The 14,799-nt window shown below is 41.0% G+C and overlaps 1 protein-coding gene across 2 annotated transcripts in view; it reads right to left on the bottom strand.

The window, feature by feature from the left end:
- TUBGCP3 (tubulin gamma complex component 3) overlaps positions 1–14,799 on the bottom strand; it is a 112,608-nt gene that overhangs the window by 47,102 nt on the left and 50,707 nt on the right. For both annotated transcript variants that reach the window (XM_005307599.4, XM_042861428.2), the window contains 4 exons: positions 9,267–9,399; positions 7,006–7,172; positions 998–1,108; positions 523–631 (listed from right to left, as the gene is read on the bottom strand). In XM_005307599.4, the coding sequence (XP_005307656.1) occupies positions 523–631; positions 998–1,108; positions 7,006–7,172; positions 9,267–9,399 (520 nt within the window). The remainder of the gene's footprint in view (positions 1–522; positions 632–997; positions 1,109–7,005; positions 7,173–9,266; positions 9,400–14,799) is intronic.

Below are 14,799 nucleotides of genomic sequence, written 5' to 3'. Positions count from 1 at the left end.
GCAGCAGGTTTAAAACAAAAGAAAGTACTTCTTCACACAATGACTTGTTGGCAGGGGATGTTGTAAAGGCCAAGACTATAACAGGGTTCAAAAAAGAACTAGATAAGTTCATGGAGTATAGGTCTATCAGTGACTATTAGTCACGATGGTGAGTGATGCAACACCATGCTCTGAGTGTCCCTCGCCTCTGTTTGCCAGAAGCTGGGAGTGGACAAAAAGGAATGGATCACTAGATGATTGCTCTGTTCTGTTTATTCCCTCTGAAGCACCTGGTATTGGCCCCTGTCCACAGACAGGATACTGGGCTAGCTGGATCATTGGTTTGACCCAGTATGGTGGTTCTTATGTTCTTAACTACACTTTCCTACGTATAAATGCATTTTGCACATTAAAAACATTATTAGGAAAAGTTTTCTATAAGCAAAAAAAAAATCCAGTTAAACTTTACTTTGCCAAAAATCACTAATTGCAACAGGTCTGAAGTTCAAAGGTACAATTAGGTTATCAGTTTTGATATCATACCATCTTTTGGTGATTCTGCAGACTTTGCCACAGCTATCATCTTTGTAGACGGAGTTTGGTCATGACAAACCTGATGTAAGAAGTTTATGGATTTTCCTATTAGAAGGACCTAAACACAAGAGAATAACTTTTTAGACATTTTTATATAAACAATAAAAATGAAATGTCTAAGTTAATTGTTGCCTCCCCACTCCCAAACCCTGAAAAACAGATGAATCCCATGATGTAGTAATATATATTAAGCACTACTTCTTTTTAAACGTCCTCTTTCTTCAAAGTACCGGTAATTCAATTACACAAAAAGTTTCTTCTTCCATCTCAAAGTAACAATCCAGGTTATCCAAACACCTTTTTCAGACAACATGGCAGGTTCAGAACATTCGGCTAAATATATGCCACATGTTCTTAATGTTATTCCAGCCATAAACAGCAGCAAAGGGTCAATGAAACATCAAACAATCCTTTTTCCCCATACCTTTTTTGATTGATCCATTGTAATGAATGAAGGGATCATTGATTTTCTTAAAGTGTACTTGTCATGCCACAACCGGTCTGCTTTAACTGTAGGATCTGAAGCTACAAAAAACTGCAGGTTGACAGAAGCATTAGATATAAAAGGAATTAACCTGGCATTTATGTTTCACACACATACACCCACTTTTGTATTTCATTTCTAAGTGGAGACATATTACATATACATGTTTATTTATAGTCCCATGTCAAGCAGGTGTTATCATTGCCTTTGGGATTTTTTGGGGAGTGGATTTCTTTTATTTTGTTGTTTCCTTGAATAGTGCATGCACATACTACATAGAAATCAAACTGTATTTCTGTATAAGCATTTTGGTACTTTTATGCTGTGTGGGCAGTGTTTTGGCACCACTGTTTTTGCTGGACAGCAGCATTTTGGCGCACAAAAAGAGCCATAGCTGAATCCACCAAGACTAGCTCATTATTTCTCCTGAGCTTGTCAGAAGGATCTTTTGAGGAAGCTATGCCCTATATGGGAAGAGCCTGTGATATGCACAAAAAGGACCACATCTCTGGTCTTTCAGACTCTGACAGGTGGTTAAAAGCCAGCATGCTGCCAGATGCTCTCTTTGCCCAGAGTCTTCTTGAGTGAAAAGGCATTTTGACTTGAATAGTCTCTTCACAGAGATTTGAAGTGTTCAATGGCAAAGACCCTGGCTTGATCTGGAGGAGCCTCCATCTGGGAGGGCATACACTGGATCTGACTCAGATATGATCTCTTTCATGTGAGCCATTCTGCCTAACCAGTCCCTAGTTGCAAAGGATGAGGCCAATGAGAAGTCAGGAGTTTGGGAGGAGGTATCTCCCTTTCTGGGCTGTCTCTTCCCAATTAAGTTCTTTAAACAAGGACTCACAGATCTATCATAAAAGGGTTTAACTGGGAAGAAAGTCAGGATCAGGCAGCTACCCGCAATAATGTAACAAAGAGCAATAGCCCAGATTGCAGACTGGCAGGCTCTTCCAAGCCCCTCCTGCACCTTCCAATACCCTCTTCCTCGAACATGAGTGAGAGATGTACAGATAGGATAGTGATGTGAGGGAAATCTGGTCTGTTTGTAATGGTGCAGTCTGAAGAAGGAGCTCTAACACTTTCATCCCCACAAGGGCAGAGTTAAGGTTGTGATGCATTGTCAGTAGTGAGGTGTGTAGAGGGCATGCACAATCAGATGCCTTAACTCACAATTTCTTGTTCTTTGGAATTGGTGTTAAGTATGTTATTTACAGACTAACCTTAATTAACACATAACATACTGTTTTATGTATTTTCTTATTTACTCAGATTCTGAAGGGACTGTGTGGCAGGGCAGGGGTAAAACCCCCTTTAAAACCCTGCCAAAATGCTGGCTGCAGCCTGCTCTCTGGCCAAGCGGCCAGGTGTAGAAATGCAGGTACTTAGCAGGGAGCCCAGCTGCAAGCCCTAATGAGGGCTGGCTCAGAGGAATATGCTGAGCTAAGTAGTGACAGCTGGCCTGGAGCAGGAGAGGGCTATAAAAGCCCTGGGCAAACCTCAGTGGGGAGGCTAGCCTGGGAGGAGACAGGAGGGCAGTATCTCTGTCTCCTTACCAACAAGGAAGCCTGAAGGGCCAGGAGACCCTGGGGAGGGTCTGTGGGGCACTAACTGTTCGGGGATCTGGGAACTGCACAAGCACTGTAAGTAAAGACACTTGGGTGATCCAGCAAAAGAAGGCATGGAAGGTTCTTTATTATACCAGCCTAAACACAGGGTGCAGGCACAAAAGTGGGAGAGCCTGCTCGGACCCTGTGACAGACTGACAACACAGCAATAGCTACATTAATTAAAAAAAAAAAAAAAAAAAAGGATCTGCTGCTGAGCCTGCTGGGGCACTTTCACGAAGATCATAGTATTTGGTAAATTAGCTGCTGCTTTGTTGGTTCTTGTTCTTCATTAAACTTTGTTGGTTGATTAGTAGATTGACAGGATCCAGGAAAGATGATGTAACAGGAATACACATTCTCATGAAACCTGAATGTGTCTACATAGGAGTTTGGAAAGTGCCTAACAGAAGTTTCCAAACTGTGATTCATGGAGAGCTGACTGGCCACATAGTACTGGTTCTCCTACTGATAGCCAACTGCTAAATCTCATTAAAAACAGATAGGAACTTATAACAATTTCCTGTTACTTTTTCAGGTAAGCAGGCATGCTAAATTGCAATTAGGAAAGCAATGTGATCACAATGGGGAAGGGACGTGCCCACAAGACACTGTCTCCATTAAGATGTGGTCTACACTACCAAAGAGTTTGAGAATTTCTGGCTTACCACATTTTGGACTACACTTTAAATAGTAAGTGCCACATTCTGTATTCAAATTGGGTGGGCTTCTGTTGGGTTGGTGATCTAGAATGCTGAGGTTTCCATCTTGTTCTCAACCAAGTGTAATTGATGCAAAGATGCCTGTGCGAGCCTGCAGAAAGCCAAAAATAGTTCTGGGAAGTGTGACCTGACACATTTATCTCAATGGGGTGCCCACGGAGGAAAATTTAAATGTCAAAATTATTCTCAGTGCTGATCAAAACATATAAGAAAGACGACTGACAGACAGTCATATCATGAAGTTCTTCACAATCTACTCTCAGTAGCAACTCAACTTGGTGCCACTAGGGTACGGCACTTTGAAGAGTACCATCAGTTTCCTCCTCTGAATAAACCTGACCTGTAGAGCTAGAAGGCTAGATGTGAGGAGCAGAGGCCAAGGGAATGAGAAACTCATCAAGGGGGAAGTCAATCACTCTGAGGCCGGGACGATATCCAAGCCCTATCCCCACATAACCAAAGTGGCCTCCCCTAGAGAAGCCAGATAGCTTTGTCCCTATAGCTAGTAGTTGCTGTTCCTCCTCCCCACTCCTCTTCTGGAGGGTTTTAGCAGACATCATTGCATCAGTTACAATATAAGTCACATTTTCAAGCTTTTCTTTGTAGCCATGAATGTTTACGAAGATATTTTTAAATGAAATAGATTTTGCTGCTGTGACATGACTGAGCCAGGGGTTTAGGCAGATACCTATTCTGCTTAAGCCTTAATCCAGCTTTGCCCACAAATGTAAATGAATGCCAGTGAGTGGGAGCCAGGGTCTCAGAAGCCCAGCAGTGGATAGGCTATCTGTTAGTGACATCTTGTGTGGGTGGAGCTTCAGAGAGCCTCCAATATTTCTCTCCCCAATTTGAGTCTGACTATATGAATATTCAGATCACCAGCTGTATCTATACTTAAATACCTTATCAGAACAGTTTAGTAATTTAAAAATTAATAATCTGATTTATTATTATCTTAACTTTTTTTGTGACAGAATTACAAACTGACAGACTAGACATATGTAAATATACAGTGGTATTTAGCATGGATTTACAAAGACCAACTACAGAAATTATTAAGAAATGATTTTTATTTCTTATTTATTTATTTTTATTTTACTATGTATATAAACTAAAACACTCAGATTATTTTATTTTTCAAGAATGCCTGAATATTTCACATAATGAGGCTAGGAGCAGTCTGTAAGATGCTTATGGTGTTATATTGCACTGAGACAACACACTACCCCAAGAATTAGAAATTTAAAAATTTACTCAACCAAGAGATTAGGTATAAAGTAATGCTTTTCATTTATTGGTTATTCCTTTAACCATAAGGGCTAATTGTTTACAGGCAACATATAGACCCATCTTGGTAAGTGGCATGGAACTAGATCTTGATCAATATGAACAACGAGAAATGTAATTTAAAAAAAGAAAAACCTTAGACAATTCAGTCACTTCTGGAAGTTATGAAAACAATGCTTCCTCTAAGGGCAAAGTAAAATGCAATTACTGTATCTAGAAAACATCCAGTAGCAAACACAAAGACAGGAATGCATTTTAGATTATAATTAATCCCATGAAAATACAGAGCTTGAAGAGGTGGGGTGGTGGGGGAAGAGAATCAAGGTCAGACTATAACTGCAATATACTGTTATTTTATTGATTCATTTTCCACTCAAGGTCTTTGATTTTCATTATTATATCACACACAAAGAACCACAGAAAAAATAAGAGCTCATCATACAATTTTACTACTAGACAAATGCCAAGGCCTCCCAACTAAAAACAGATATTAAAAAATGATGATTTTCTTATTAAAGGAACAAATTTTCAAATATTAGATTCATTAATATGGATTATGAAGGATCCCATCTTCCACTTATCAAGCAAGTGGACCTTACTGAGGAGGAGAATTTTTTCACAATGACACTGCTAGCAAGACATATGGCCTTCAGACAAAATGTAAGCTGTAAGTCCAACACACCACATTAAGCAATTGTTTATTTTCAGTATTTAAGAGGCATTATCAATCTAAGTGCACATGTAAATTTAAACAAGCTACTTGCAAAAAGTTGACAACTAATAAGTGACAGTGTCAATCACTTAGGAGTTTAATTTTTTACTTGAAATATGGCAGAGGAGAGGGGACAAGTTACTTTTAATACTTTTGAAAGGTGTCATAATGGCAGCCCTAAAGACTGAAGTTCTCTATTTATCCACATAATAGATACAGGCTTCCCTACGTTGACCCTAGAGACCAACTCTGGATGACACTAATTCATTCTCCACGCTCATTTAATTTTTGACTCCAATATAGAATCATAGAAATTGAAGAGGTTATTTAGTCCACGGTTAACAATCTCAGAAGAGTTTAAGTAACTCAGTGCCTAATTTTTAAAAATGGAGTTTAGGCTCCTAAATCTCATTGAAACTCAAAATAAGATTACATAAACCGAGTTGTAGCCTGGCAAGGAGAAAAGCAAGCGTGAGGATGACTGAGGTAAGTGTAAATAGGTACAGTTAACAGTGAAGTGCCAATGAGATCTACGAATAAAAAGCCTTATATAAAAGAGTTGAATACTCTGATTATTAATTTTGTTAAATGATAGAATAAGGAGGTACTATGAAGGTGACAGTACATGAATAACTAGAACAAGGATGCCTTTTATAGGAATCTATTACTGCAGAAGTCAAAGCAAATTTTGTAGGACTTTAAAGGTATTTCATTCTCATAACATTTTCTACAGAATTTGAAAAAGTGAGACTCCAAGAGCTCAATATATTTAGCTTAAACAGAAGGGTCAGGGGTGACCTGATTACACTTTATAAGTATCTACACAGGGAATAAATATTTAATAATGGGTTCTTCAATCTAGCAGAGAAAGGTATTACACAATCCAATGGCTGGAAGTTGAAGCTAGACAATTTCAGACTGGAAATAAGGCATTAATTTTTGACAGAGTGTAATTAACCACTGGAACAATTTACCAAGGGTTGTGGTGGATTCTCCATCACTAAAAAGTCTTAAATCAAGACTCGGTGTTTTTCTAAAAGATATGTTTCAGGAATTACTTCGGGGAAGTTCTATGGCCCTTGTTATACAGGAGGTCAGATTAGATGATCTCACAGTGGTCCCTTCTGGCCTTGGAATCTATGAAAATTATTTGCACTAATGCTTAGGATAACAGTAGGAACTGTAAACATAAGACATTAATAAAAATAAACTACAAAGCAAGAGAAATAGTCAAACCTTATACTTCAGGCACAAAATGGATTGTTTGCAAGAGTTGGAACAACTTTTGTACACCATAATGTGATCAGTACATTTTCCAGAAAAAGGTTGAGAGGGTCTGGGCTTTCTCTAACAGGTTTTTTTGCCACAAGTAGAGGCAGTATGCTGGACTTGATGGATCAGTTATCCAATTCAGACAGGTCATTACTACATGTAGTTTAGTCACATACACAGTAAGTTACACAGGCCATTTCATACTTTAAAATAATGTTGTGCAACTGAACTATTCTTATGCTCATAATGGGTTCAATCCTGCAGTTCTCACTCAAATGTATCATTGATTTTTACTCAAATAAGAACTCGAAAAGGTATCAATATTACTAGTTACACATAACTTACTTCATGGTATGTGTCCTCCAGCTCCCCATCATAAATCCAGCGGTAAAGGAAATTCAAGACAGGATGGGACACTAGGCCAAGAATGTGTTGTACCAGGGATCTCATATAGGGATCTCCTGTTTTAGTGTAGGCATGGACAGCTGATGCTAGTTCACCACCTTTTCTTCCTATGGAGACAAAAGTAGACAGGTGAAGGAAAGAGAGCAGGTTCTGATTATGTACTTTATACTTCAAAAATAACTTTCTTCAGGCCTTGATGGCTAACTGTATGTCTGTCCATCTCTGACCTTGTTATACAGCAATTTTAAATCCAACACATATAAACATTTAGGCTATGTCTACAATGCATGCCACTTGCAGCAGTGCTTAGGGTATATGTAGCTACATACTATGGAGAAAAGCAGACTGCAGTCACACAGGGGTGTGTGGCTACACATGCCAGTGGAAGGCTCTGGCAACACGGAGGCATAGGGAAAGTCTTGACAGCAGGGAGCTGCTGGAACCTTTCCCTGCTGCCTCCCCCCCCTAGAGCTTTTTCCCACAGTAGTAAAAGGCTCTGGCAGCTCCCTGGAAAAGACTGGCAGTAGAGAGGCAGTCTAGATGAAGGCGGTGCAGCTTGTGCAAGTAGAGAGCCATTTATGGTACATACCCAGGTACACCACATGGTTCCCATGTGTCTTTATTCTACTCACCTAAGCAGTGCCTCACCATCTACACTGCTGTTTATACCCTTGCTGGGGATAAGGGTATGTACTCTACACACCACCAAAAGGAATGTGCAATGTAGACATACATTTAGAATTATGACAATTAAAAAAAAACATTAGAAGGAAGATTTAAATATTAAATATCAAACTTAAATCTGTATTTTAACATGTTTGGACACATCCACTGATAAGCTCTGGCTGTTTTATGCCACCCTGAAACAAGCAAGACCAAGCATGCCAGTTAGTTTTTGCTTTATACTGCTCTGGTGAAGCAAGCCAACCATAAACCCTGCTTGAGGTTACATTTCAATTTCCTCTCTCGTCCTCTAAATTATCCTTGCCTCTTGCACCTCCCTACATTCTCGTGTGCAGCATGCATGCACAGAGTTCTCTCGCTCTCTCCAATCCTTCCTATCTTCCCCTTCAGTTTCCTCCTTTCTCTTGCAATCTGAGTAGCTTTAGTGCAATCACTAGCTTTTGAAATAAAATACACCGCTACTTCGATATAACGCCACCAGATATAACACGAATTTGGATATAACGCAGTAAAGCAGTGCTCCGGGGCTGTGCATTCCGGTGGATCAAAGCAAGTTCAATATAACACGGTTTCACCTATAATACGGTAAAAGTTTTTGGCTCCCGAGGACAGCGTTATATCGAGGTAGAGGTGTATTTCGGATTAATGGTCTCTCTTTACTGTTATGTCGCATAAGTGAAAGTTTGTCAGCACAGACTGCTACATAAAATCTTTTTCTTCAGAAAAACTCAATGAACTACCCTCTTACAAAATCATTTCTCACTGTTCTCTCTGGTACTGAGGCCATATGCATTCTTCCATTAAGAAATGGTTTCAAAATGTCCATAGCCTCCCACTGTTTCCAATGGGAGTGAAGCCAAACTTTCCTCATGTCAGACTATATACCCTCTATACCAGAGGAATACTCAGACTCACTACAGCAATGGGAGATGGCAGCCATTTTGAAAGAGCATAGCTCTTAGTGTAATTTTCCGAAGCCGAACATTAATCTTCAGGCTCCACAGAGTAAGAAACCTTCAGTTATGAAGAACATGAAAAAGTGACCATTAACCCTAATTTTTTTTCAAATGTATCCTGTACAAGAGATTTCAGTGAGTTTTAGTTAGATGGGCAGTTTGAAGAATCTGCATTATTTTGATAAGAAGAAAGCTTCCATTTCTGCACAAATAGCATGGTAACCAGCAACAACAGGAAAAGAAATAAAGTGTATAATAATTTAAAATGTGTTTTTAGTAAGTAAATTTACAAAAGTATGTGAGAGTATTACTATGGTTATGTAAATATCTATTTAAAATGCTGAAGATTGTAAGCAGTAGATCCACCAGACTGACCTGTTTGAAGGGAAGGTGAACATTTTTACCTGGTCTTCAACCAGCCACATCACTACCAGAAGTCTACTAGTTTAATCTCAAATATAATTAATTTAATATAACTGGCATCCATGCTTGGCATGCACAATCACTCCTGAAGTTACAAAACTTTAAAAAATAAAGAAATATTTAAAAAAAATAACAGACCTTGACAGTGATCGACAAGTGCTGCAAGTGTCTTGAGTCTTATTTTAGGATCATATGTCCATACTAGAAGACGACGAAGTGTTAAACTGCTCTCAAGTCCCAAATTTACACCCTGATCATCTTCAAGTTGCAGCTGATCAAATTAAAACACACAGGCATACTCAAAACACAGCATTCAAGTACTGGCAGCAAAATAGATATTCTACATTTTTGTTCTGAAGTTAGCTTCGTTTAGTTTTTTTATTACATGAAACTAGTCAATATATACATTTTATCCTAAATTTCTTAGGCTAAAACTTCATAGACTGACATAAGAAGAAACCAAGAATCAAGTGTAGATGAAAGCACAGCACAAAATGTAAAAATAATGGATCTGACAGAAGAAAGAGGGTAGGGAAGACACGAGGGTATGCAACAGAAGCATCAGACAGCTTGATGGATAGGTAGTTACAAAAGCAGCGAAGGACAGAGAAACAATGCTGAAGGATAGCAGGTGGTAACTGGAGAGGCTATTCAGAGAACGAGTGGAAAGAGAACAAAATGTGTAAAACAAGAATCCTGAGAGCAACAGAATGAATAGTGAAATTTCTACCATGACAGCAGCAGCTTGATTTTAATTCTGCATGGGACAAAGTCTCTTGAAATTTTCCTCCAAAAGTCACCACAACAAAGCAAATAAGTTAACTACAAAGTTCAAAGATGGAGTACTATTAATATATAGGAGCCTAAGTCACTTCTGGAAATGGAACTTGGGTGCTTTTGAAAAAGTTTTACTTCAGATTTAATGAATAGTGCTTAATGAAGGGGTGAATTGAAATTCATGTGGCTGCTCTGCAAATCTTCCCAAAGGACATCTGCTTAAAACATACACAGAAGCAGTTGTATTGTATATGGGTGGGCGCCAACCCCTGTTAATAAGGGGACCCTAGCCTGAGAGAGTACACAAGCAAATACATGAAGAAATACATAGCTGTAGAGTGGAAGAACGCATTGGACAAGATGATGGTATGCCAAAATTGCAGCTAATGGCCTTTCAGGGACAGAACTAACTCCTTGAGGTGTCACAAGTAATCCATATAAAGGAACATAGGAGGACCCTGGAACAACCCCTGTAAGTAATCGCCCAAGTAAAGAAACTCTTCCATCTCGGACCTTAGCCCTTGGGAAGGGCAAGTGCCTAGACAGGAAAAGAACCTCTTATTCTTGTAGAGCAAAAGAGGACAGAGCTAGTAAAGAGTCTATCATCGAGGTAGCCAAATATAACAATTCTAGATCAGGGTAGCGGATACTCTCAAGTGTCTGAGACAGCAGGTCTGGTGTTGGATGAAAGCTACGTGGCGACTCTTGGGGGAAGTGTACCAGAAAAATCAGCATACGAGAGCTGTCTGGACTACACTGATGCATTCAGAAGAATTTTTACACTGCCTCTGTGGATTTTTTTGTAGGAGTCTGGATCCGAGAGGCTTTGGAGGGAATGCCTATAAAAAAGGTCTTTGCACCAATCCAGGAGGAATGAATCTGAGGGACTCCTGATCTATACTTGCTCTTGAGCAAAAGTCATGACACACTGTTTTCGCTGGTGGCGAAGATCTATTGCATGTGTTCTCCAAGGGCAGAAGTAATCGTAAACCATTGATGTTTTCAGAGATCAGTCACTGGTCTTGTCATCTTCTGCACAGGGAGCCTGCCTGGACATTTTGTACTCCCAGTAAGAGTAGCGCTATCAGATGAATGCAATATCAATGCACTGTGTGTGGGAGGTAGGGCTACTCTGCTCTTCAAGGTCACGTGATATTGCAGGTGCTCTCTGCCTTAGTCTGCCAGGTGTGGCTGCTTGCTTGGAGCAGAGTACCCTGTGCTGTAAGGTTGGCAGGAGTCTCTAATCGATCAACAAAACAGCAATTCAGGATTTGGACCGACCAACCAACCAAACCGCCCAAACAAACAAGCTTCAAAATAAAAGCACTTAGGACAAGGCCCTGGCCTGACTGCAGAATCCATGTGTGTAAATCTTGGAAGCAGGTTCCCCATCCTAGTTTGGAGGTATCTGTCATGAAGTATAGGCAGGATGAGTGGACTATAAGGTGGATAGAAAGCTGGCTAGCTCATTGGGCTCAATGGGCAGTGATCAATGGCTCCATGTCTAGTTGGCAGCCGGTATCAAGCGGAGTGCCCCAAGGGTCGGTTTTGTTCATTAATGATCTGGAGGATGGCATGGACTGCACTCTCAGCAAGTTTGCAGATGACACTAAACTGGGAGGAGTGGTAGATACGCTGGAGGGTAGGGATAGGACCTAGACGAATTAGAGGATTGGGCCAAAAGAAACCTGATGAGGTTCAACAAGGACAAGCGCAGAGTCCTGCACTTAGGACAGAAGAATCCCATGCACTGCCACAGACTAGGGACTGAATGGCTAGGCAGCAGTTCTGCAGAAAAGGAACTAGGGGTCATGGTGGACGAGGAGCTGGAGATGAGTCAACAGAGTGCCCTTGTTGCCAAGGCGGCTAATGGCATTTTGGGCAGTATAAGTAGGGGCACTGCCAGCAGAACGAGAGACGTGATCATTCCCCTCTATTCAACATTGGTGAGGCCTCATCTGGAGTACTGTGTCCAGTTTTGGGCCCCACACTACAAGAAGGATGTGGAAAAATTGGAAAGAGTCCAGCGGAGGGCAACAAAAATGAGTAGGGGGCTGGAGCACATGACTTCTGAGGAGAGGCTGAGGGAACTGGGATTGTTTAGTCTGCAGAAGAGAAGAATGAGGGAGGACTTGATAGCTGCTTTCAACTACCTGAAAGGGGGTTCCAAAGAGGATGGATCTAGACTGTTCTCAATGATACCAGATGTCAGAACAAGGTGTAATAGTCTCAAGTTGCAGTGGAAGAAGTTTAGGTTGGTATTAGGAAAAATTTTTCACTAGGAGGGTGGTGAAGCACTGGAATGGGTTACCTAGGGAGGTGGTAGAATCTCCTTCCTTGGCGGTTTTTAAGGTCAGGCTTGACGAAGCCCTGGCTGGGATGATTTAGTGGGAATTGGTCCTGCTTTGAGCAGGGGGTTGGACTAGATGACCTCCTGAGGTCCCTTCCAAGCCTGATATTCTATGATTCTCTGACTAGGGCTGCAGAAGTTGTCTATGTTCAAAGTGTACTGCTCCTACAAAAAGGACAGGTCTTGACAAATGAACAGTTTCAAATTTTGCCAGTTGATTTTGAGCCCAAAATGACATGTTAAATCTAGAGAACAGAAGAGCCCCTGCTGCGATCTGGCCTTGAGAAGCCAGTCCTTTAAAATACAGAAAAACCATGTACTCTCTCTTAGGTGGGATGTCATTACGGCCAGAGACTTTGAAGGGAAAAAAAAAATACACAGCACTGCTGACTTCTTGGAGGAGATGTTTTTTCTCTTTAGCAAAAGCTCAGGTATTCCTGTGCAACTTCTCTGTACCAACGTGAAAGTAGGCATCTTTCAAGTCAAGAGCCACACAGCCTCCTTGGTATGGAGATCAAACATCCATTCCCTATGGTGATTGTCCTGAATTCTGAAGTTCTGATGTATTTGTTTAGACTGCTTACATCTAAGATTGGGTGGAGGCCATCAACCTTCATGGAGATTAGAAGTATAAGTCAGAAGAGAATAACTTCCCTGAGTTAATAGGCAGCAAGTTTAAAACAAACAAAAGGAAGTATTTTTTCACACGATGCACAGTCAACCTGTGGAACTCCTTGCCAGAGAATGTTGTGAAGGCCAAGATTATAACAGGGTTCAAAAAAGAACTAGATAAGTTCATGGAGGATAGGTCCATCAATGGCTATTAGCCAGGATGGGCATGGATGGTTTCCCTAGCCTCTGTTTGCCAGAAACTGGGAATGGGTGACAAGGGATGGCTCACTTGATAATTACCTATTCTGTTCATTCTCTCTGGGGCACCTGGCATTGGACACTGTCCGAAGACAGGCTACTGGGCTAGATGGACCTTTGGGTTGACCCAGTGTAGCCGTTCTTATGAGTGTATTCCTGACGAGGGATGGGTAACAGGGGTTGGGAGGCAGTCTGATGAGGCTCTATATATGAAGTAACTTTGAATTAAGGCTTCTGGATACCCAGCAATCTGAGGCAATTTCTTCACACCAGGCATCATAGAACCTCACAAACCCATCTGCAAAGAGACAGGAAAGAGATGGCGTCAGAAGAAAGGATGAAAGGCTATTGGAACAGGTCTTCTGTATTGTCTGTATCCAGACAACAGTTAGAAGATTAAGCCAATGTAAATGGATTTCTTCTTTCCTGAGTTGGTAGGAGACTGGATTTCTTCTTTCCTTAGCTGGTAGCAGAAAAGACCATGGGCGCAAGCCATTGCCATTGTTGTTTCAGCCTCACTGAGGTTTCATCATTCCCTCTGTTCCCACTCCCCACCACACAAACACTAAGAGCACCCTGAGCTTCACAGGTTAAATTCTCTATTCATCCTGGTTATTCTGGAACAGGGCTCAAGGAGTCATGGAGAATCTATGCAAACTGACTTATGTGGCCAAGACACTGGTGCAAGAATTGGAGGAGTCCCAGGGAGGCACAGTAGATCATAACACTGCCATCTGCAGCAAGATTTTTTGTTGCTTGTCTCTGGTTTTCAGGGATTGAAGCTATCAGCCCAGAGGGCATGTGGACAGTGTACCCGGTAATTGTGTAAAATGTGTAAGCAGTATACATGCAGGGGACTAGACTAGATGACCTCTCGAGGTCCCTTCCAGTCCTATACTTTGATGCCCACACACCTCAATGAATGAGATTTCCTGTCAACCAAATGAGTAAATTCTGCATCCATCCTTATTGAAGGGGCAGAATGGATAAATTTAGTACCCTTAAGTCTTTTCTAATGCATCAGAAACTACAAGGGAGTTGGCTCTTGCATGTTGTAGGAAATAAAATATATTCTGTCCACTTCCCTGGAGACTGCCAGCGAACAGGACTCTGTTAGTCAAATACTGTTAACTGGGTATAAACAGTCCCTTACTGACCAGAAGGGACATCCTATCATTCAGTTTAGCTTGAACGATGTTAAACGGAAATTTGTTTCCACAGTGACCAAAGCAGTCTCCAATTGATATATATGAGCTGTCCAGCAGCTTTTGGATCTGATGAAATTCATCTGGCAGAGATACTACACAGTAACATATATCATCACCAGATGAGCCATCTGTGGCAACCACCACCCACAGGGACTCCATCGTTCAAAAGAGCATCATGACTATCCTCCCTGCTCATATTGGAAATGAGGGAGAGAGACTGGTATTACATCACAGTTCACTGCTGGTGGAAACAATACCAATGACATTTGACACAGAGTGGTGGTGCTTGTAGGGAGGACCATGACAATATATGTAAAAAGCTGAAAAATCTGAGTTCTGAGAGCACAGGGGGCTTAACAGCCCTTGGAACTGAAAAGGTGAACGGTACTCAGTCGCTGGACAATTGTAGAGCTAAAGGGAGACCCTTGTAATCACTAACTAGGAATTCCAGAGCTGACAGATCAGG

This window comes from Chrysemys picta, chromosome 1 (assembly GCF_011386835.1).
Source record: "Chrysemys picta bellii isolate R12L10 chromosome 1, ASM1138683v2, whole genome shotgun sequence".
Lineage (NCBI taxonomy): Eukaryota > Metazoa > Chordata > Testudines > Emydidae > Chrysemys > Chrysemys picta.
Note: the sequence above shows the minus strand (reverse complement) of the source record. Positions and strands in the feature narration are given on the sequence as shown.